At 34.5% G+C, this 24,282-nt stretch overlaps 1 protein-coding gene across 1 annotated transcript in view; it reads right to left on the bottom strand.

Moving 5' to 3' along the window:
* TMPRSS15 (transmembrane serine protease 15) overlaps positions 1-19,292 on the bottom strand; it is a 119,981-nt gene extending 100,689 nt beyond the window's left edge. The window contains exons 1-4 of the mRNA XM_049629323.1: positions 19,148-19,292; positions 16,484-16,614; positions 16,106-16,173; positions 5,085-5,236 (exon numbers count right to left, since the gene is read on the bottom strand). Of these exons, the coding sequence (XP_049485280.1) occupies positions 5,085-5,236; positions 16,106-16,173; positions 16,484-16,614; positions 19,148-19,292 (496 nt within the window). The remainder of the gene's footprint in view (positions 1-5,084; positions 5,237-16,105; positions 16,174-16,483; positions 16,615-19,147) is intronic.
* Between the last annotated feature and the right edge of the window lie 4,990 nt (positions 19,293-24,282).

Genomic DNA, 24,282 nt, shown 5'->3' with positions numbered 1-24,282 from the left:
ATTCCTCAGTTTGACACTTAGTAGCTATGTGACTCTGGGCACATTGCTTATTATTTATTTCTTTTTAAGTGGAAAAAAAATATTACTTCTCTAAAGGATCATTCTGAGGAATAAATGAGGCAATGCTGGTAAAATATACTACCTGGCCCAAGAAGACACTTAAAAAATGTAGATCTTTCAAATATTATAAAAATGGTCATGATAATAGATAATGCTGAAAGTAATATATTTATAGTTTCTATAACAATTTATACTTTAAAAATCATTTATGTATAAATTTGATATTTGGGATGACTTTGAAATATTCGGAACAATTTTATTATCTGCAATTTATGGGCAGTAGATTTTCAGAGAGGTAAAGAGATGTGTCCAGTGGTTCTGGTAATTCGCAGAGCCAGGATTGATGTTTAAATCTCCTGAATTCGATTTAAATAATTTTCCTACAACATAATAATTTTACATTATAAGATCAGCTAGGTTAATTTTAGAATTATTAACAATTTCTCAAAGCAAACTCTTTTGATAGTGGTATGATCTTGGTGAGACAAAGTGAAGTTCTGAATTTTATGAGCAGTAGTAATCAATTACAGTTAGAAAGATGGAGTAAGAAAATGCTGGAACAGAGCAAAGGTAACATTAAGCTTTGGATTTTCCTTTCTCAAGAATGCAATATATTCTGAAAGTCATCATTTGTTTCTCTTTTAAATGCTGTTTTCTTTATTCCTAGTGATCTTATAAATGTTAGGGATTCATCTCCAAGCCTGTAAGATTAGAGCCACATTTTAGAATGCTACACATACATACACACACAAACACTCTCACACATACATACGTACACTCATACATACACCATATGTAAATAGAGTTTAAAATATGAAAGGAACATTGAAATTAAAGATGCATGCCCTTGGTATGTGTAACTAGGTATTATGAACTCTGCAATATTATGAACTATATTGTTTTTAACCAAATGTACACTTCTTAATATGAAGAATAAACGTCTTAGAAAGGGCTATTAAAAATAACCTTTTCTAATGTCATGGAGCTTGATGACCACCAATATATGCATATATGTGTGTATATATATATGTGTGTGTGTGTGTATATATATGTGTGTGTGTGTGTGTGTATGTGTATATAATTTTGTTTGTTTGTTTATTTATTTTTGAGAGAAAGAGCATGAGAAGGGCAAAGAAAGAGAGAATTCCAAGCAGGCTCTGTTCTGTCAGCACGGAGCTCAATGTGGGGCTCAAACTCACAGACTTTGAGATCATGACCTGAGCTGAAGTCCAATGCTTAACCAACTGAGCCACCTAGACACCCCCAAATTACATTTAAAAAAATGCCATTAGTACTTACCTGAAGTTGTGGCAGGAATTACTATAGAGAAATTCTCCAAAGATGCTGGAATAAAGCAAAGTTGATTTGAAGTTTGGGATTATAATAGAAATATATTACAAAACAGTGAATGCAGTTTGAATATTGTTCAAAGGACAGCTGATCCTATAGAGTTCCCATTTTATCCTATCTTATGCTGGATGTTTCTATTATTATTTGATTGTGATACATTTGATGAATTTCCAGAATCTGTATGTGCTGTATATAAAATTTACCTATGCAAAAAGTTTGCTTTGTTTTACTCATTTAAGAAAGATATCTAGATCTATTTTTAATTTTTTGAGAAACCTCCACACTTTTTTCCAGAGTGGCTGCACCAGTTTGCATTCCCACCAACAGTGCAAGAGGGTTCCTATTTCTCCACATCTTCTCCAGCATCTATGGTCTCCTGATTTGTTCATTTTAGCCACTCTGACTGACATGAGGTCATATCTCAGTGTGGTTTTGATTTGTATTTCCCTGATGAGGAGTGACGTTGAGCATCTTATATACAATGGAATACTACTTGGCAATGAGAAAGAATGAAATATGGCCTTTTGTAGCAACGTGGATGGAAGTGGAGAGTGTTAAGCTAAGTGAAATAAGTTATACAGAGAAAGACAGATACCATATGTTTTCACTCTTATGTGGATCCTGAGAAACTTAACCAATGACCATGGGGGAGGGGAAGGAAAAAAAAGAAAGGGAGGGAGCCAAACCGTAAGAGACTCTTAAAAACTGAGAATAAACTGAGGGTTGATGGGGGGTGGGAGGGAGGGGAAAGTGGGTGATGGGCATTGAGGAGGGCACCTGTTGGGATGAGCACTGGCTGTTGTATGGAAATCAATTTGACAATAAATTTCATATTAAAAAAAAAGATATCTATTCATCATAGTTATATAGGATAACTTATATTTAAGACAGCTAATATAACATTGCACACCAGAACATGTCAAAATTAGAATCAGTAGTTTTTCACTGAAATATATGGAAGATGTCAAAATAATCTTGCACACAATAATATCTACTGAGAACCAAGTCTTATTTAAATAAAAAGTTTTTCACACAAAAGATAAAAACTAGCTGTTTTATTCTCTTTTTAAAATATTTAATAGTTTTAAAAACATAATGACAACTATGTACAGTATAAAGGAAACCAAAGCATTCCTTATGAAAAACTCCCATCTGGTCAATTTGTTTTTATTTAAAACTGTATTTAAGATAAGTATGTTATGAGGTATATTCTTTTCTACTGGCTAGGTTATTTATTCCAGTATTTCTTCATTTTTACATTGTCTCATTCCTACAAGATCTATAGCAGCTCCATAAATAATTTTTGGTAGATTGATGAAGACAACAAAACAAGATTTATAAGATTTTTTCATAAATAATTTAATATTTTAATTTTTTATGATTTGATTTGGCTGTAAACTATATAAAAATTCCAGATATTTATAAAAATTTCAACCAATTTTAAATGTAATAAATTAAACAATTCACATGATACAAGTAAATATTAAACTCATTAAACTTAAATATCTAAAATTAAGCTTGCTATCATGTTCATAAATATGTGCTAACAGAGTTCAACAAATTAAATGTAACTTCTACGTGTGGAGCATATTCTTGAGTTGATGATATAGTTTATTGCATCTATGATATTTATTTCAGATAACTCAAATATATACTTTTATTGAATAAATAAATATTTTTAAAAACCACCCATAAATAGCCCAACTGTAGGGAGTCATGAAAATAAGTTTCAGCATATCTGTTAAAACATTTGCCAGAAGAGACTTTCAGAAACTGATGCATATTCAACTAAAGATAGTAAGAACCCAACTTTCTAGAAGAAAATGACTATTGAGTCAGTATCAGTCAATGCTGTTCAAAGATAAAACCATCGTAAACAGGGCTGCCCAGGTGGCTCAGTCAGTTGAGCATCCGATTCTTGATTTTGGGTCAGGTCATGATCTCACGGTTGTGAGATAGAGCCCCGATTTGGGATCCGAGCTGAGCGTGAAGCCTGCTTGGGATTCTCTCTCCCCCTCTCTCTCTCTCTGCCCCTCCTCTGCTCATGCTCTCTCTCTATCATAATATAAATAAATAAACATTAAAAAAACATTGTAAACAAACTAGCATAATGGTTAAGAGCACAGACATTGGGGTCAGATCAGCTGGGTCAGAATCTTCCTTCTAACTCTAAATACCTATGTAATTTAAGGCTATTTATCAAAATTATCTGTTTTTGTCTTCTCATCTGTAAAGTGAGGGTTAGTAAAGACACGATGTAATAAGATTAATGTAAAGGTTAAATGTTTTGTAGATAAATCACCTATTCTAACTCATAGTAGTTGTTTTTAGCTCAACTGAATCAAAGATCCACAACGTCCCTGCTCCAGCTTTTGCGCCAGAGGGAACCAAGCTATCAGTAGAGGAAGCTCTTAAGAGCATTAGTTGTCTTCTCCCTAAACAGCAGGATACAGGAGGAGACTCAATGAATGAGAAAACTATGCTTGATGAGCCAATACTGTAAGGAGAAGCAACTTTCATATCTAGTATTACAAAATCAAAAACAAGACAAAAAACTTCTGCATGTTTTTATATATTTGATTTAGAGACAAACCTGTACTGACTGATCTCATTCTATAGCAAAACTGCTTCAACTGGTGTTAGGCTATTTAAATTTTGTCTTTATTCCACTTGATGTGGGTATTTATATACTGGTTAACTTTCTGAAGTCCCAAAATTTCCAAATTCCGGAACTTACCTGACTCCAAGGTTTATAGGTAAGGGATGGTGGACCTGGATAGATCTGGTAAATTAGTAGTATTGTTTTCAAACAAAATGAAGATATATGTAAATGTTTGTTGAACTGAATTAGATGGAGGATAACTAGAATGGAAAATTTAGAATAACCTAGGTGTTGATAGACATTATTGTCCTACTATTATTTTTAATGCCTTATATCTCTTCCCCTTTGATTTATTTTTATTTTAAAATTACTTATTTTAGGGGCACCTGGATGGCTCAATCAGTTAAGTGTCAGACCTCAGCTTAGGTCATGATCTCGCGGGTCATGGGTTCAAGCTCTGCATTGGGCTCTGTGCTGACAGCTCAGAGCCTGGAGCCTGCTTGGGAATCTGTGTCTCCCTCTCTCTCTGCCCCTCCCCCACTTGTGCTCTCTCTGTTTCAAAAATAAATAAACACTAAAAAAATTAAAATTACTTATTTTAAAAATGAAGCTTTATTTTTTATTAATAAATAACTGGGATGAATCAAACTCATTGAGCTTTCTATGTTTTTTCCTCTCCTTGTAAGTTCTTAATTAGAGTGGGCTTGACATGTGACTTTGTAATTTAATAACATCTATGACTATCCAAAAGTAATGAGTGTTATTTACTATCAGAGGGTTCCTGGAAAGTTAGGGTGAACTTGACAAATGCCAAGAATGTGATGTGACCCACAAACATTTATGTATGCCAATATTTTCAGAACCTTTTTGATATTTTACAAACTTTTCCTCACTGGTATTTTTCTTCAAATATGATTTCTCCATATTTCACATTCTCATGTAAATGTGTTACCTCAGGCAATAAGACATGTTCCTAAAGTCAAGGACGATCCCACTGCTTCCCTGGTATATAGCTAGAATTTTAATTTCATAGCTTAATGATTCAAAGAAATCAAATAATGTTCACAGATACCTGTGATATCAATGCTGTTTAAATCAATATGGAAAGTGACCAGTTGGCTGGATTTATTTGCTTCAATGCCTTGAATCAGTTCTTCTTTTACATTTTCATCTGACACCCACTGGGCAAAGAAAAGGTCAAATATAACTATAATGCTGCCATTTCTGTAAAGCAAAAGATGATATAAGAGGAAAAAGTCAGCCTTCATCAAATGATTTGTATTTAATTCATGTAAGGGGTCTTTGAAATTCTCTACAGTTATCACCTTATTACACTTGTGTAGTAAACCTTGGTAGGTTATGTGAAATATTACCTTAATTTACAGGTGGAAGAAAAGGGGATTGGAAAACTAAGTGTTTGTCCAAGAACACAGACATATCCGGAATTAAAGTTTCTGAGTTCTACATTAGCACCCTAATCCTCAGGCCAGGCTCTTCCCTAGGTTACCTGTGTCAAATTAAACAAAATCACATGGTATCATGATATTTACTCTTAATTTACTGTGCAAAGGAAAGAAAAGTGTGGATCTGTAATTTTTCACAGATGATTTCTAAGTTGGGAGAAGTCTAAGATAGTTTCACTAATTTCAGAGTTTTCTATGTACTTTATAAAGGCCTGATAGCAAGCTTAGAGCAATGAATCATATCTACTTTTTCTTCTCTATTCTTAATATAAAAATATCAAAATATGCCCTGATTTCTAGGGATAGAAAGAAGATTCATACACGTGGGATTATTGGGGAAATGCAGTCTGTCTCATAGTCAGGAGTTGGGATTATTTTGCCTACATTATTTCTGACCATAACATTAGAATCCAATTATATGGCCCAAATTATATTCCCTTTTATTTACCCCCTGTTCTGAAACATCCATTTAAAAAGTTTGATTAATTGGTGATTTGTTTACAGTTTAAACAATAAAAAAATGAATAAATTTTTGGCCCAACAGGGATACTTGAGAGACTTTTGCTCTCCTGCCTACACTTCTGCTTGGCTCATGGTATTCTTCCGGGGTAAAACCACTTGGGAGCCAAACTCTAGTCTTGATCTCCATTGTGTGCCCCTCAGAAAGCTGAGGGTACTCAGAGTATACTTGGACCCTAAAGAGGAATCCTAGAGAGAATCAAATTTTCCATTGTATGTTTGCTGGTTCTGAAATTTGGGCAGTTACACTCATACCCTGTGGTATCTATAAGTTAATAAGATTCTTCAAGGATTTCCTCAACTCTAAAAATGTTCTTTATCTGTCCATACCATTGTCTTGGTAGAGCTTGCAATTTTTTTCCCCCCAGGACTATATATTGAATCAGAACATTCCTTGAATATCATAGTAGATCAGCATGTCCTCCAGGTACAATATTCTTTCTTAATATCTGTGCCACTATTCAGGTTTCACAGTTTAGCAGAGGGATTGTTGTCTTTGTAGCTAGTTTCTCATTTTGGAAATAAAGTGGCTTACTCTGATGTAATAATTTCACACTTTACCTCTATTAAATAAGTTATTTTTAAAAGTCAGAATGTTTAACTTCGCATAAATCATAGTAACCCAATCTTGTAAATGAGAAGATTCCTCAGTGATTGTTTAGTTCAGAGGTCCCCAAATTTACCCCTACATGGAACCACTTGCAGTCTTTCAAACAGATACATTTTGTCACACATTGTCTTTTTATCTACTCTTCCACCTTCATTAATTTTTCCATGCTGACTGATCCTTAATTTTTTTTGAGAATGACTCTCCATTTTCTCAGGAAACGTGATGTCTTCTCCAACCATTCTTCATGTCAATGGCAGTTTTATCCAAGGCCATATGAATGAAACTTGGTGAATGGAATCTGAGGGGACACTGGTGAGAAACTTCTGGAAAATTTGTCCATATCTACCTGGAAAAAAGCTCATAGTAGACTACTACTCTTCTTTGTTCAACATTATTATATTTACATGTGATTGTCAGAACTGCCACTACCATCTTGGGACCTTGAGACAAGCTATGGTTGATAAGCTAAAGATGGCATAGTGAAAGAAGAAAAGCACCCAAATTCCAGCTCATGTCATTGTCATTGTACCATTGACTTAACCTCTGCTGAAATCTCCAGTTTTCTTGTGATGTCAGATGATAACAGCTTTTGCTGTTTATGGCACTTTATGTCGTGTGTGTGTGTGTGTGTGTGTGTGTGTGTGTGTGTGTGTGGTGTGTGTTTGGGGAGACAGCAACAGCATGAACAGGGGAGGGGCAGAAGGAGAGAAAGAGAGAGAGAGAGAGAGAGAGAGAGAGAGAAAATCTTAAGCAGGCTTCACATTTTGGGTGGAGCCACACATGGGACTTGATCACAACTCTGGGATGACCTGAGCCAAAATCAAGAGCAGGATGCTAAACCAACTGAGCCACCCAGAGGCTTCTGGTCATGTGTTGTTAATTGGAGTTCTAAAAATCCTAACTGGCCAAAGAATTATTCACCGTGATCAAGTGGAATTTATTCCTGGGCTGCAGGGCTGGTTCAATATTTGCAAATGAATCAATGTGATACACCACATTAATAAAAGAAAGGATAAGAACCATATGATCCTTTCAATCGATCCAGAAAAAAACATTTGACAAAATACAACATCTTTTCTTAATAGAAACCCTCAAGAAAGTAGGGTTAGAAGGAACATATGTCAACATCATAAAGATCATTTTTGAAAGGCCCACAGGTTAATATCATCCTCAATGGGGAAAAGCTGAGAACTTTCCCCCTAAAGTTAGAAACAGGGATATCCACTCTCACCACTGTTGTTCAACAAAGTACTGGAAGGCCTAGCCTCAGCAATTAGACAACAAAAATAAATAAATGTTATACAAATTGGCTAAGAAGAAGGCAAACTTTCACTTTTTGCGGGTGACATGATACTCTAAGTGGAAAATAAGAAAGACTCCACCAAAAAACTTCTAGAACTGATATGTGAATTCAGAAAATCCAGGACATAAAATCATTGTACAGAAATGGGTTTAATTTCTATACAACAATAATGAAGCAGCAGAAAGAGAAAACAAGGAATCTATCCCATTTGAAATTGCCACAAAAACCATAAAATACCTAGAAATAAACCTAACTAAATAGGTAAAAGGTATGTACTCTGAAAAATACAGGAAGCTTATGAAAGAGATTTTAAAAAGGCATAAAGAAATGGAAAACATTCCATGCTCATGGATTGAAAGAACAAATATTGTTAAAATGTCAATATTACCCAAAGCAATTGATGCATTCAGTGCCATCACTCTCAAAATAACACCAGCATTCTTCACAGAGCTAGAACAAATAATCCTAAAATTTTTATGGAACCACAAAAGACCCCGAAGTAAAAGTAATATTGAAAAAGAAAACCAAAGCGCTGAGGCATCACAATCCCGGACTTTAGCCTGTACTACAAAGCGGTAATCATCCAGACAGTATGGTACTGGCACAAAAACAGACACAGAAGTTAATGGAACATAATAAAGAACCCAGAAATGGACCCACAAATGTGTGTCCAACTAATCTTCTACAAACCAGGAAAGAGTATCCGATGGAAAACAATTCAGCAAATGGTGTTGGGAAAACTGGAAGGCAACATGCAGAAGAATGAAACTGGACCACTTTCTTACACCATACACAAAAGAAAGTCGAAATGGATGAAAGACCTAAACATGAAACAGGAAACCATCAAAATCCTAGAGGAGAAAATAGGCAGCAACCTCTTTGAGTTCAACCACAGCATCTTCTTACTAGACATATCCCCGGAGGCAAGGGAAGTAAAGCAAAAATGACCTATTGAGACCTCATCAATTTAAAAAGCTTCTGCATGGTGAAGAAAACAATCAGCAAACTCAAGGGCAACCAGTGGGATGGAAGAAGATACTTGCAAATGACATCAGATAAAGGGTTAGTATCCAAAATCTATTAAGAACTTATCAAACTCAACACCCATAAAACAAATAATCCAGTGAAGAAATGGGCAGAAGACATGATTAGACACTTTTCCAAAGAAGACATCCAGATGGCTAACAGACACATGAAAAGATGCTCAACATCATTGAGCATCAGAGAAATACAAACCAAAACAACAATGAGATATGACCTCATACCTGTCAGAATGGCTAAAATCAACAACTCAATAAACAAGAGATGTTGGTGAGAATGTGGAGAAAAGAGAACACTTTTGCACTGTTGGTGAGAATGCAAACTGGTGCAGCCACTCTGGAAAACAATATGGGGGTTTCTCAAAAAATTAAAAATAGAACTACCCTATGACCAGGAACTGCACTACTAGGTATTTATCCAAAGGATACAGGAGTGCTGAATCAAAGGGGCACAGGCACCCCAATGTTTATCTCAGCACTGTAGACAATAGCCAAAGTATGGAAAGAGCCCAAATGCCCATTGGCTGATGAATGGATAAAAAAGATGTGATATATATACACAATGGAATATTACTCGGCAATCAAAAAGAATGAAATCTTGTCATTTGCAACAACGTGGATGAAACTAGAGTGTATTATGCTAAGTGAAATAAGTCAGTCAGAGCAAGATAAGTATCATATGATTTCACTCACATGTGGAATTTAAGAAACAAATCAGATTAACATAGGGGAAGGGAAGGAAAAATAAGATAAAAACAGAGAGGGAGGCAAACCATAAAAGACTTAAATACAGAAAAGAAATGGAGGGTCTTGGGTGGGGGGATGGGCTAAATGGGTGATGGGCGTTAAGAAGGGCACTTGTTGGGATGAGCACTGGGTGTTATATGTAAGTGATGAATTACTGGGTTCTACTCCTGAAACAAATACTACACTGTATGTTAACAAAGTTTAATTTAAATAAATAAATTTAAAAAAAGATCCTAACTGGCATACAACTTCCAGGCTTTATTCCATGTTTATTTAAACAGAAGCTCCAGAAAAGAGAGATTACTCTGTTTTTGCACCTAATGTTGGCCAACATTGTTATTTTAGCAACAAGGAGATTGAGGCCTGGACTAATGTAGGTAACTTTGCCCAGAGTTACACAGCCTATTACTCTCAGAGATAGGAATGAAGTCCAGAGTCTCTGTTTACAGGTGTGGTTTTGTATAGTTCCCATTCCCATACTGTCAACACCATCACTATCAACACCATAGGAACTATTTGTTGAGAGGAAAGACAATACAGTACATTTGCTTAGATGCAGGTCCAGGTTTTCATTTTGCATTTTTACTAGATTTTTATCTCAAATAAATGGGAAAGGTAGCTAGTTGGGTTTGGGGAGGAACAGATAGATCATTTTTCCCTGCATAATTTCAGGAGATAGAATCTTCTATTTTTCTCTTCCTTCACACTTCATCTCTATTAAATAAATAATTTTTAAAAGGCAGATTGTTTAACTTAATTTAATCATAGTGACCAAATTTTATAAATGAGAAGTCTCTCTCACCTTCTGCTGCTCTCCTTCTTCCTCTTCTCTCTGACACTCTCCTCCCTGTCCTACTTCCTTCCCACCCCATCCCTCTACTCTCCTCCTCCTCCTGCACTTCTTCCTCCTCCTTCTTCTAATTATGCCTCCTTAACCGCCCTTTGCCCCCATATAGTTAAATGGACAGTATTAAATATGGACAGGATTAAAATACATTTCTCGGTCTTCATATCAAAATTTTAAACTTATCCTTGATTGCACAGTAGATAGTTTAATTCTTTAATTCAATTCTGATTAAATCTGAGCCGTTTCTTTAAAAAAAATGTTCATTTATTTTGAGAGAGAGAGAGAGAGAGAGAGAATGAAAGAGTGAGCATGCATGAGTTGGAGGAGGGGCAGGGAACCAGGGAGACAAAGAATACTTGGCAGCCTCTGGACTGGCAGCACAGAAACCAATGGGTGGGGCTTGAACCCGTGACCTATATCGCGACCTGAGCCAAAATCAAGAGTTGGTTGCCTAACTAACTGACTGAGGCACTCAGGCACCCCTACATCTGAGTTGTTTATGTAATCCCCACATGTTAAATTTGGCTGAATACTTGTGTTTATTTTATTTGAGTTAGAGAGTGAAGAAGTAAGGCATTTTTGTTAAAGAAAATACAAGTCTGGCATTTTCCTTCATTGCATGGAAAATGACTATATTAGTTCATAACCCGGCATAAAAATACATAAAGGTGTATCTTCTTAGCTGCAAATTATACATTTTATTTAGTTATTTGTACTTTAGAAGAGCAAGAGTTACACATTCTATATCTACTTTATTTGTTTATTTTTACAAACATCTTTTTGTGTTTTTAAGCTTTTTATTTTAATTCCAGTTAATTAGCATATATCACATACGGTTGTATTTTTTAAAATTTCTCTTCCTCAGTGTAAATCTTGAGATACAAGACATATATATAGAAATCAGGAAAAAACATAATAAACATTTGTGTTTTACCTAATGAGAAAGCTAAAGCTGTTATTTGATTGGTATGATACCAATCTCTATCACTGCTGTGAGATTGATTTTATTTATTAAAGTAAATGAGAATTCTTCCTTTAGGGAAATAACAGCAACAACAACAACAACATAGCGATGGCTGTTTTCATTTCAAAGTACTTATTCCAGTGGAATATCTGAGTTTTTTTGTAAAGCAGATAAATCCTATCACTGTACGGAAAGCCTGTGTGCAATAAATCAAAATGTTTCTTATCTCTTATTTTCTTAATGATATTGATAACCTCTAGGGTTGCTGAGTAAACAAAAGCCTTTCCTTTCCTAACTTTGTGACTTGTCTGTGCTCAAAGGGCAAAATAAGCTGCATATCGCCACAAAGGGTAAACAGCACTTTATTAAAAGAATCAACTGTTAAATGCTCTCTGAATCAAAGCACTTTCCACAAAGCAGAATAACATTAAGTGTTCCCAGAGGAGAGCAAACCTGCAGAGTGGCCACACACACACATACATACACACACACTTGAATAGAGGAGCAGGAGTTGATATTAAGTAACACAATTTTTTAAATGTTTATTTTGAGAAAGAGCATGTGCAAGCGAGGGAGGGGCAGAGAAAGAGAGAATCCCAAGCAGGCTCTGTGCTGACAGCAGAGAGACTGATGGGAGACTTGAACTCACCAACCATGAGGTCATGAGCTGAGCTGAAATCAAGTCGGATGCTTAACTGACTGGGCCCCGCAGGTCCCCCGATATTGAGGGATATTTTTAAAAGGAAAGAAGGATACCTTGATGACTAAGTTTAGTTTTCTGAGTGCTATAATGTGACCATATACATGTGAATATAATGTGAGTTTAATTGAAATCAGTAAGAAAAAGGAAAATAGGTATTTTAAGGGATTTTTTAATCCACACTGTTGGTGGGGATATGGTTAGTTGAGAATTCAGTTATTTCTGTTGCCCGTTTTATCAACTGGAATTTAAAATTAAAATAATTTATAAAGGTAATTAGGAGTCTGCCGCTTTATTCTGAGTATGTCATTTTATAAATGATTATTTAAAGTAAATCTAAATGTTTGCTAGTTGCTTTCTTTCCTGCTTCTGAATTTCTTTCTCTTCTCAGTCTTGCAAAGAACTGACCTATAATTTATCTTACAGACATTTTCATGAAATTCTTTTGCATTGCATCTTTCAAATCTTTTCTTCTGATTTAAACGTAGTTCAGGTACAACTGGGCGAAAGTATTTTTTACATTGATACAGTGTATTATTTGTGAATCATTATAAAATACATAGCAAGATTTAGGTACTACATTGGTCTTCTAGGTAGCTATGAAGAAAGAGAAAGAATTAATTCCTCAGCTCAATAATTTATGGTTTCCAGTATAGTGGCTTTACCTTCTAGAGAAATAAAAGATTACTTATTAAATATCAAAGAAAATGCTGGGTTTGATAAATGGGGTTTTGATCATCCATTAGGCCTATATATATAAAAGTCTATATTCAGCAATTTTTCCTCATCTAGTAAAAATAAAGTTATCCAGCATGTTGTAAACATGTGGATATGAAGACTTCCATTAGCAAAACTATCCTAATAAACTCTGCAATGGACTCTGTGCTTTGTATGGATTTCACCGAGCAGAGCCTGATATGAGAGGCAAGTACCTGGGGTAACTCTCCTTAAGGAATGCTAAAATACTTGAAAAAACTCTGAATTAAGGCTTTAATGCACAGATCCACACTCAATCCTCTACAAAACTGGAAAAGAGAAATTGAATCTACATACTCCAAAATAGATTGCTTGAAGTGACAAAAAAAAAATCTTGCATGCATGTTTTTATTATCACAGAATATTGAATAAATATTATAAAAATACTCTTTTGAGAAAGACAAAAAACAACAACAAAAACCTAAACCAAACAAACATACAAACAAAAACCTTTCCTAAGAGTCCACATGTCTCCTTCCAGTTCTGATATTGAGCCCATAAAAGAGGCTCTTGCTGATAATAAGTCCTGGAAAACAAGGGTAGAAGCCTCTGTATTGTAGGTAGGAATGAAGACAGTAGATGGGTGTAGGGTTGTTGGCCATTGGGACTAAGATGTCATGAATATACAATTCGATCAAGAATAAGTACAGATAAATAAATAGATGAGAAAGAAGTAAGAAATGAAAGAAAGAGCAAAAGAGATTTTTAAACTTTTTTTCTATTGTTGTTGTTTTAATTATGACTTCCACTGATAGGATTAGTTTTGTTCCAACAAGAAATGGCAAGTCCCCGAGTTTTCTTCTGCCCATTAAATAATCCTCATTTGACCTTGTCATTGTTTTTCTTTTCTTCTTCTTTTTTTAAATGTTTATTTACTTTTGAGAGTGAGAGAGCAGGAGTGAAGGGGAGGAGCAGAGGGAAAGGGAGGCAGAATCCAAAGCAGGCTCCAGGCTCTGAGCTGTCAGCAGAGCCCCACATGAGGCTTAAACCCACGAACTGTGAGATCATGACCTGAGCTTAAGTTGGCTGCTTAACCAACTGAGCCACCCAGGCACCCCCATACCTTGTCATTGTTTTTCTAAATGAGATCTCTGCCTTTGACCTGACCTTCCTTCCTCTATTTGGTCACTAGGACTTAAAGATTCTTTTACCAAGTATCTTTGTCACAAGGCTCTCTGACTCAGTTGTTCTTGATGTGAGGTAGTAGATGAGACTCACTTTACAGTTAGACTCGCTGAATTTCTCCAATGACCTAGAGTCCCTTATGGCTTCCACTTGAAAAAGGTTAAACGTCAGACTCCTAGGCTTATATTCAACACCTTCCTGTTGTCTCAACATCTTGTTGGACACTCACTGACAGACAGAAAATGTCATTAATATGCAACAATCCTTTCTGTAACAGAAATAGCTTCCCTTTTCTCCTCTCCTGAAGTAGTCTTGTCTCATGCTTATCAGACGAAACCTTCCATGACTCTCCTTTCCAACCCAAGGGGCTCTTGAATTTGTAACACTTCTGTGCTCCCAGAGAACTAGTTTAGATTTTTTTTTAATTAAAATTCTATGATAATAAAAAGTTAACGCCCTGGTCAGAGTATAGTTATCTTTATATCTGTAGGACAAGAGCTAAATAAAACATGTGGCACCTAACATAGTACTCAGTATATCAACATCAGGTGCCAAGGAAATGGTTTATTTACTTTCTAGGACTTTATAAAGTACATCCTCTGAGGCAGACATTAACTAGGTTCTGGAAATACAGGTATCAAAGATATTCTTTGCCCTGAGGGAGCTCATAGTCTAACAAAGGAGACACATTAACGATTATATTATAGTATGACAGTTGTTACTTTATTTGTAGGTACAGGATGCTAAGTGAGCAGGTCTGAGACATACCTAACTGGGGCAAGAGTATCATGTGACCATCCCTGTGGGAGATGCATGGACTGGTTCTTAATGGCTTGTAAGGATGGATTGTAATGATGGATGCAATATATAGTAAGGAAGAAATGCAGGTCTAGGCAGTGAAAAAGTATACAAAAGAGAGAAAGCAGGATATTTTTGCGAGTGTACAGGTGATATGGTAGGGTTAGTGCAGAAGCCTACACGGAGAGGGGAAAGAAAAATAGAAGGTCAGAGTGCTTTTCTTAGACAAAACCCCAGAAAGTACCTACCTGCATTTAAAATGGTAACACTAGAAACAGTCTTCAGGTATTTGAAAGACTGAAATCTAAAGATAGAGATATATTTATTCTGTAAAACTTTAAGAACTACCATCAGGATCAGTGGGTGAGAGTCAAAGAAATAAAGGTGTAGTTGAGAATAAGAAATAATTTTCTAGAAACAAATTATAAAGAAACAAGTAAAACACCTCAGTAACAATGATGTTCACAGCAACGTTGAGAATGGATTCCTAATTTTTATCAGATATCCTTGTATAATGGAATCCATTTTAAGCAGTGTGAATCACTTTCTTTTGTTGGATGACAATAAATTTCCCACTGAAGCTGTGGGCATTCCAACGTAAAGCAGGCAAGCAAAGGCAGACTACATCATTTAAAGTCTTTCTCTCTCCTGAATTCCTATTCTACTAACTGTATATACAACTTGCCATGTAATGTTTAGTAACATTAGTCAGTACACAATAAATGATATATGTGTAGTAAATGATAAATTAATAAAAGTAAAATTAATGAATATTCACATTTTATAGGTAGTGACTTTGCTTTCTGAGTGCAGCAGTGAATAAGTGTCTTTTCTCTGTGACTTTCAGTGTAAATGGAGTGTGATGAATAAGCACCTTTTACACATTCAGAGCAAATGAAACACTCTGTGTGCATTTGCATACATTCAACCTCAGCCCTATCCATGTGTTTTTGAAAGATTTTACTCAGGAGAGAGAAACATGTTGACTTAAGATAAATTATCCAGCGTTATTATTTGCTACTAATATGAAAGTTTATGCTATGCCACTTTCCTCATAAAATCCTTAGAAAAATGTTGAAAATTTTAAATATTCCTTTTTCTCTTGACAGTGGGTCACCCTGTTTTACACTTACCAAATATTAGTAAAAAATAAAATAAAATCACTATTTTGTGATTCTGGACCTTCTTTCTAACAGTAGAAAATTTTTGAGCTGTACTTACTCAAATCTTAAAATTCTTGAGTTTTTATATTCATTTTTCAGATTACTTGATTGAAAGACATCATCTATCTAAAAAAAAGTTTAAAAAACAGTGTATTTAAGATTTAAACTTTTATAAAACATTTTAAACCAATTGATCTTTTTTTTTCTGTTTAGAATTGGATCATAGGCAGTTTTCTTCTCTGTGGTGATAGGACTCATATATTTAAGCATTCTGGGCACATTTATTTACTACATGTATAATAAATACATTTATTACATTTATTTACTAATTTTCTCAAAGTAAGAAAATGGGATCTATGTATCTTTTGGCAAGTAGTTAGTGAAACTATGTTTTGAAATTTTAAATCAGCTGAAAAAAAAAAAGACAGTCTCCTACCATTTGCTGAAGGTCAAAAGCAAGAATTTTGAAATCCACTGAGAGTTTGTCTTGCAAATTAGGATTATACGTGGCTCCAGCTGTTATTTTCAATGTCCCTCTGGCTTTGTGACTTTTTCCAAACACTGCATCTAAATGAATTAATAAGAAATAAAACACTAACAATATGAGTCATGAATAAAAGAGAATACGCACATTCCGGTTGATACTTAGACCTAAGGTTCTTGCTTCCTGTGTTGGAGTGGTGGTTCTTGCTTTTTCTTTGCAGACTTCATGTTCCATAATTAGGTGCTTTTTTTTTTTTTAAAGCTATATGGTTGTTTTACAAGATTAAAAATAAACTTCTTTATCCTACCATTTTTTTCCTTTTCTTTGAAATCTAACCCACAGTCTAAGCTCCAAGTGTTATTTTATTTTATTTTATTTTTTTACTACTGAGATTCCTGTTGGAAGATAAGGGACAAACTTTCACCAATTTGGAGAACTGATCCAGGGACTCATGGTGAGAAATGGACCATTAAAAGTTTTAGAAGTTTGTAGTTGCTTTCAGATACTTCTTGAACACCCAGCATCCAGGGACACTGTTGGTTTTCTACATGTGGATTGCTGTGAAGATTTCAGTGTATGTGTTACTTTGAAAGATAGATGTGAAACTACTTTTTTTATTCTAGTAATTATAAAGTTGGCATGTATGACCTTTTGCCATTAAATGGTGACTGTTTTTATTGGAAAAGTTGTTGAGAATGCTGCAGGAAATATATTATCCCATATAATAAAAAATGTAAGTGGAAAGGTAATAAATTGAATATAAACATGGGTAATAAAATGTGCCATCAAGTTTTGCATAATCCCTTTACCAGAATATCTTTTTTGACATATGTTTAAATTAAAATGAGACACTTCAACTGAAACACAATGATGAAATCATTAGTAAATATGGTAATAATGATATATAATTCTTACATTATGGTATAAGAAGATGTTAGTTCTCCTTTTCCCAGATGGGGAAATTGGGGCTAAGAATCATTGTGAACACTTCCCAAGGTGATAATGGCACAGATGACAGATCTGGAATTTGGATACTGAGTGACATACTTTAGAACCCGGGATCTGTCATACATTGACACCAAATTTCCCAGACCAGAAAGAACATTAGAAACTATTTAAGCAATAAAGTTGCATAAAGTTCAGTCTAAACAGTTATCATTGCATAATTGGTGGAATATATTATCATTCATGCTATTTCATTTGTTTTTAAAAACTCAAAATTACATTTAGATTTGCATATTAAAATTTGAAATACAAAGAAAGACTGAGGAACTGTCCTGCACTGGAGGAGACTGAGGGAAGAAGTTAACAGTTCCTGTGTAGAAATCTGGTTTGAATCCTGAGCAGGTAAAGGACATTAGTGGGAAAACTGGCAAAATCTGAATAAAAATGTGTGGTTCAGTCAATAATATTGTACCAATGTTAATTTCTTGGTTGTAGCAATTGTACTACGGATATACAAGATACTGACATTAGGTGAAGGTAGGCCAAGGTTATATAAGAACCTACAATTTTTGCAATCTTCTTGTAAGTCTAAAATGATTTTTAATAAAAAGTAAAGCAATGCATTAAAAGTAGCATGGCTTTGTCCTCTAATATTCTATTTAAATGTAACTCAACTCCTTTTTTATATTCACTTATTCTATTAAATTGCATTAACATTTATAAATATTTATTTTTGTTTTGCTTGTAAAATAACTTTTCTAACTTCATTGAGCATTAAGATTCCAATGGACTCTTAAATGATTACACATTGTTCCAGTTACTTTTAGCGTTTAATTAAGACCAAAGCAGATGCTTTTCTAAAAGTCTAAGTGAACCTCTGTATAAAATATCCCAAATCTTCTTTTTCTTTTAAATACATCCCTTGTATACAGTATTTAAATGGAATTATATTGGACTTATTTTTTAAAACTATAAAGTATTGATACAAATTTAAACAAATTACTTAACTTTGTCTCCGATACCTCACCTCTAAAATAAGGGTAACAATAACAACTAAATCATAGATTTGTTGTAGCAAGAGAATATATTTGAAGATCTTTGAAAAGTTGATGATATAGATAATTTAGGTGTAAATAATAGTTACCTTTCTTTATTTCTGTTTATTAAAAATTGCTATTCAGGCAGTTTGAGACCTAAGTCTACAATTATATCTAAGTTCCCTTGTATTCTTGTAGTGCAAAGTCTACAATTATATCTAAGTTCCCTTGTATTCTTATTGTTGGACTAATAAGAAAATGAAACTGTTATTCCCTAGAAATAAATAATATATTTCCTTTAACCTTGCCTACTTACTGACTTGAATAGTCAACATTTTAATATATTTATGATTTAAATTCCATCAGAAGAAATCTGGGCTATGAAACTTACTTTGTTACATGTTAAAACTAAAAAAAAAAAAAACTTACTTAACATCTTTTATTTTAAAAAGCTTAGTTTCATGCTTGAATTCTGAATTAAATTCCAAACTTGATACCGAAAGCATCTGAATGCGACATAGGTGTCTTGTCATGAGAGCACAGAAATGGATAAGACATCCTGGTGGGATAACTGAGATTAACCTGGGCACATTCATCAGAGAGTCTCTTCCTAAGCCAAAGCCACAGGGCTTACCTCTTTCTGATCCCTCGATTGCCAGCCAGGACACTGCAAATAATCCAGCACAGAGTGCCACCAGTAAGGCAAAGAGAGCTGCAAACAGGACCTCATAGGTGCTGAGAGAATGGTGCCTTGAAGGTATACCTCTTTTTGACACCATTTTTGGGTTTTGAAAGTATGCCAGTCTAAGAACTGTGAAAGAACATAGACCCCTGCACCAACTGAAGAGCAAAACCTCTCAAGTTGTCAAAGATTTGTAAAGCAACAACATAGGTCTATCTTACTCTTACTGGCTGGTGTAAATGAGTTATGCATGACCCTTTAGCAACATTATGCCTCTATACATTGAGTAGCTTAAAAAGGGTGGTTAATCTTTAAGAAGATATTAATGAGTAAAGATACGGCCAGAGTTATAAACGTTAATCACCTGAACAGGCCATTTGTTGAGGTGAATGAAATTAAATGCATGTTGTAAACAAAAAAGACCCCTTATCATTTCCGGAACTATTAGGAAAAATAGGAAATTCATGGCAGGCCAATTAGTAATTAGGCACATGCAGTTGATTATTTGTGGCGACTTTCTAACAGATCAACTTTGTACTCTCTGGCTCACGTCCTCATCAAGGCATTTCTACTGTTTTATGTAGGTGTAGGCATTCTAAAAATAACTTTTATGTATAGGTGTATGCTAAGCCCAACACATATATTGGTACATCTCTGTACATCTCTGTCTCTCCCTCCCTCCCCACCCTGTGTGTGTGTGTGTGTGTGTGTGTGTGTATACACACACACACATACATGTTTCTTACTGAAATAATAACACATTTTGTAATCTTTGTTATATTACCCATGTGAAGTTATGCAATGTAAGATAGTACTGATTTAACTTAAAACAAAGTCTGTTTTAACAAGGCATCACATGGCTATTCTTTATGGCCTTGTGTGGTTACCAATGAATGGGAGTAGCTGCTGAGACAGAAAAAAAACACAAAACATTTGTTTCTATTTTAAGGAAGTATTCTGGGTGGGGAAGACATTGCTCACTTGTCCTGAACTTTATCTTTTTAAACACACTAATTATAACAACAGAACAGGTTAGAGAACAAGTCAACCATAGCCCTTTGCTTTATATGAAGATCAAGATGGTTTTCTGATAATTAAAGAACAGTTTATCACTGACACTTCCACATTTTGAATAAATAATGAGTCTAGAATTAAAAATTAATAAACAAAACCTAAATCTATTTGTAAGTAAACCAGTTTGCCTCCCATCCTGTCAGGTGAAGCTGGCCAGAGATAAGGATGTCCTACGTCAGGCTCAGTGCTTGAGCACTGAAATTGTGGCATATTATAATTGGCTGCAATAAGCATCAACCACTTTTCTTTCTTCTTCTGTACCTTTGAAAGAAGAGAATTTTATGTTGCACTCTGAAATTCTTGCTGATAAAAAGTAAGATATAAATAAATACATGTCATGGGATACATTTTTGGTTTTAATTTATCTAAATTAATACTAACTAAATTGTTAAACTCTTTCAAATATGCATGAAGTGAGAGATACTACTGATAGAGTTGGGAGAGGTTCATTTTACTTTTACCCCAGGAGATGATTCTAATAACAGACCAGACCCCTCAATAAAATTGGAGTTTGAAGAGGGACCCATGAATCTGGGGAACCAAGAATTTGGAAGTGAAATTGCTGTTTTCTACATTACAGCTGATGCAGATGCGATTGCTTTTGAGAAATCAGGTAGAACTTTGTTATAGTTCTTTGGACTTTGTTATATAAGAGAAGAGACAAGAGCACAATACGTTCACATGCTCTGCTCCAAGTACAGGGTAAAATAGATTAAATATAAGATTGAATACCAAAAATTATATACTTGGTTTCAGAAATGAAATCGGCATTTATATTACAAATTCTCCTGAAATCATATGCTTTAAGTAATTTACTTAATACATTCACATAAATGAGTGGGAGAATAGCTTTCTTTAAAAGAGACAATGATTTATGAAGGAAAGACTAAAGTAGAACAAACAGGTTAATGTGAAGAAGAAGAAATCATATGTCTTAAAATTTAAACAATTACTAAAATAAAAATGGAATTTACTGTATAAGATAATAAAACTCATTACAGAGTTATAATAATAGTGTATGATATTGGTCCAGGAGTAGAAAACATCTTGGTGGGGTAGAATAAAGAGCCCCCAAACATTCCATTCACATATGGAAACTTCATGGATCAAAAAGATAGTTACTAATAATAGGTGAGGAAAGGATGTCTATTCTATTCAATAAATGATGCTGGGTTGGTTGTTTATCCCTCACAGGAAAAATAAAATAGACCTTTATCTCACACCATAAAGAAAAATAAATTCCAGGTAGGTTACATATACACAAAAAGTGTAGAAAAAAATTTGAACGAAATATTGAAATATGTCTTCCTGATAATAGGGCACTGAACGAGTTAAAAACAAACAAACAAAAATAATATAAAAACAGGGAGGGGGACAAAACAAAAGAGACTCAAATATGGAGAACAAACTGAGGGTTGCTGGAGGGGTTGTGGGAGGGGGGATGGGCTAAATGGGTAAGGGGCATTAAGGAATCTACTGAAATCATTGCTTCACTATATACTAACTAATTTGGATGTAAATTTTAAAAAATAAAAAATAAAGTAAAAAAAATAAAATAAAATACTGATACACAGCCAAAAACAACCGCGAGGCTTTTTTTGAAGCAAAAGATATCAAAAACAAAATAAAAATCAAGACACATACTAGATCTTTTCTTTTCTTTTTTTCTTTTTTCTTCTCTTTTATTTTCTCTTTCTTTTTTTCTTTTCTTTTTTTTTTACTGTGAATGTTTTAGTTTGGCTACAAACAATACAGAATTGAGGCAAAGATTTTTGTATAAATTTCTCAAATTTATTTGGGGGATTACCAAAGGAAACTCTATGAGAGGAGCTGGAAAATAAAATGGGAGAAAATAAAGCCAATAAAGGGTCTATAATCAAGCCATTTACTACCATTGACTCAGGAACATAATCTTGCTGGGGACTGTGTGAGACAGTGAGGAAAATTCTCTGACTTATTCCAACTAAAGGGTAATAACTTCTAAGCAGGAAAGAGAGGAGGATAGTGTAGGAATGGAATACCAACCATGAGGGCTTCAATTGTATTTGTATTGTGCTCATTCTCTTAAAATTTTTAAAACAAATTAATGAACCATTAATGGCAGAGCTAGATGATTAAGAAATATGAGTTAATACTATTCTGTATTTTACCACTGTGTGTGTGTGTGTGTGTGTGTGTGTGTGTGTGTGTGATTGAAGTTCCTGTGATATTTTCATTTTTAGTAAATGCTCTTTAAATTTTTGAAACTTTATGTGTAGAACTTCCTACTTTGAGAAATACAGAAGTTACAAAAAAGCTCCCATTAACTTAAGTCTTTGAATATCAATGGGAGAGCAAACATTTATTTTAAATGTACACTTAAAATATTTAACCATAAAGGCTAAGTAATGATCTAGATAAGTATAGGTATAATATATTTGGGATGGTGAGTAAGAGAATATATAGCTTTGGATAGGCAAGCATTACTAACACTCTTTTTTTTAAAGTTTATTTATTTGAGAGAGAAAGAGAACAACATGTGTGGGGGAGGGAAGAGAGAAGGAGAGAGAGCATCCCAAGCAGACTCCATGCTGTCAGCACAAAGAACCCCACACAGGGCTTGATCTTACAAACTGTGAGATCATGACCTGAGCTGCAGTCAAGAGCTGGACACCCAACTGACTGAGCCACCTAAGGGCCCCAGCATTACTAATATTCTTAATGATGCTTTCAGTGAGGATATAAAAATTGTGGCCATCTCAGTGATGGGAATGACAGTTTCTGGTTTGGTGAATAATGAAGGAGGAAGAGACTTGAAGATCATGAGAGATGGCGTAGGTAGGGCCAATGCTGAACATTTGGGGACTTCTATGAGAGGGTTATAATTATCTTTGTCTGGAATGAATGAAAGGATAAAAATAGGACAGCTAAGAAAATTACTCTTCTTACTGTTATAGAAGCAAAAAGACCAGAAGGTTAAGTTTCATGGTGCACACCATAATCTATGCATTTGCTCAACAAATACATGATTTTATACCCTGGCTGTCCTAGAGAGCAGTAGTAATTGCAAAAGATCTCTAAAGACTAAGGCCATGAGCACTATAGAAATTTTCTTTCCCTATTCAACACAATGTAAGAAACTCCTGGCAGCTTTCACCTTTAAATAATTTCCTGTGACTGGGTTGTTATCAAACAAATTTCTTGAATTAGGTTAAACAAAAAAAAAATATAAAACAAAAACATATATATTGTTCAACAAGAATACTTTTGGAGTTTTTGCAGATAATTTTTGTCTCTGAAAACGTGCCCACATGTCCAGTGTTATAAATCAATTAACACTTAGCTTAGTCCTGTGATTCATGGTTCAAAGGTGACAGAACCTTAAGAAATTCACATTTGCTTCTCTCCAAGACTGCTGTATTTCTTTTCTTTGATTCCCATACAATTTTAATACATTATCCTAATATCTAGTTGATAAGCTTCTTCATATTCTAGGTATTGCAAGAGGACAGCGATCTTCCTTTGTATAAAGTTGGGGGACTATTTAATAAACGTCTTGGGTTAAAAAAAAGGATAGGAGGAGTAGGCCTTTAAATATTACTAAATATCTTTTCAGTGAGGATCCTTAGGTACTATAATCCCAGAGATTTGTTTGCTAAATAATGTTTTCTACTGTTTTGACAACTTGAAGAAGAAATGTGTCTGAGTATAAAAATGTGGTGGCATCTTGTTTTTCTCTCAGAAGCTTGTAGCTGTTTTTCTGCTTTCTCTAGCCCTGGCTATTGAACTAGTCCTCTTTTATGACTGTTCCATTCATCTTTTGTTCACATGTATGTCATCACCAACCAGCTGTTTGTTTGCTGGTTTTTGTTTTTGTATTTTTTTTTTAGAAGGGCAGGCTGATGGGTTCTATATTACCTGAGTTCCTTTGTGTATGACAAACCTTTCTCTTTTCTTTTATACTTGACTGATACTTTTCTAGGGATAATATGCTTGGGCAAATGACAAGCTTATTTTTGTCTTGGATTTCTGAA

Source organism: Panthera uncia, chromosome C2, assembly GCF_023721935.1.
Source record: "Panthera uncia isolate 11264 chromosome C2, Puncia_PCG_1.0, whole genome shotgun sequence".
NCBI classification, from domain to species: Eukaryota; Metazoa; Chordata; class Mammalia; order Carnivora; family Felidae; genus Panthera; species Panthera uncia.
This window is presented reverse-complemented; position numbering and strand designations above follow the sequence as displayed.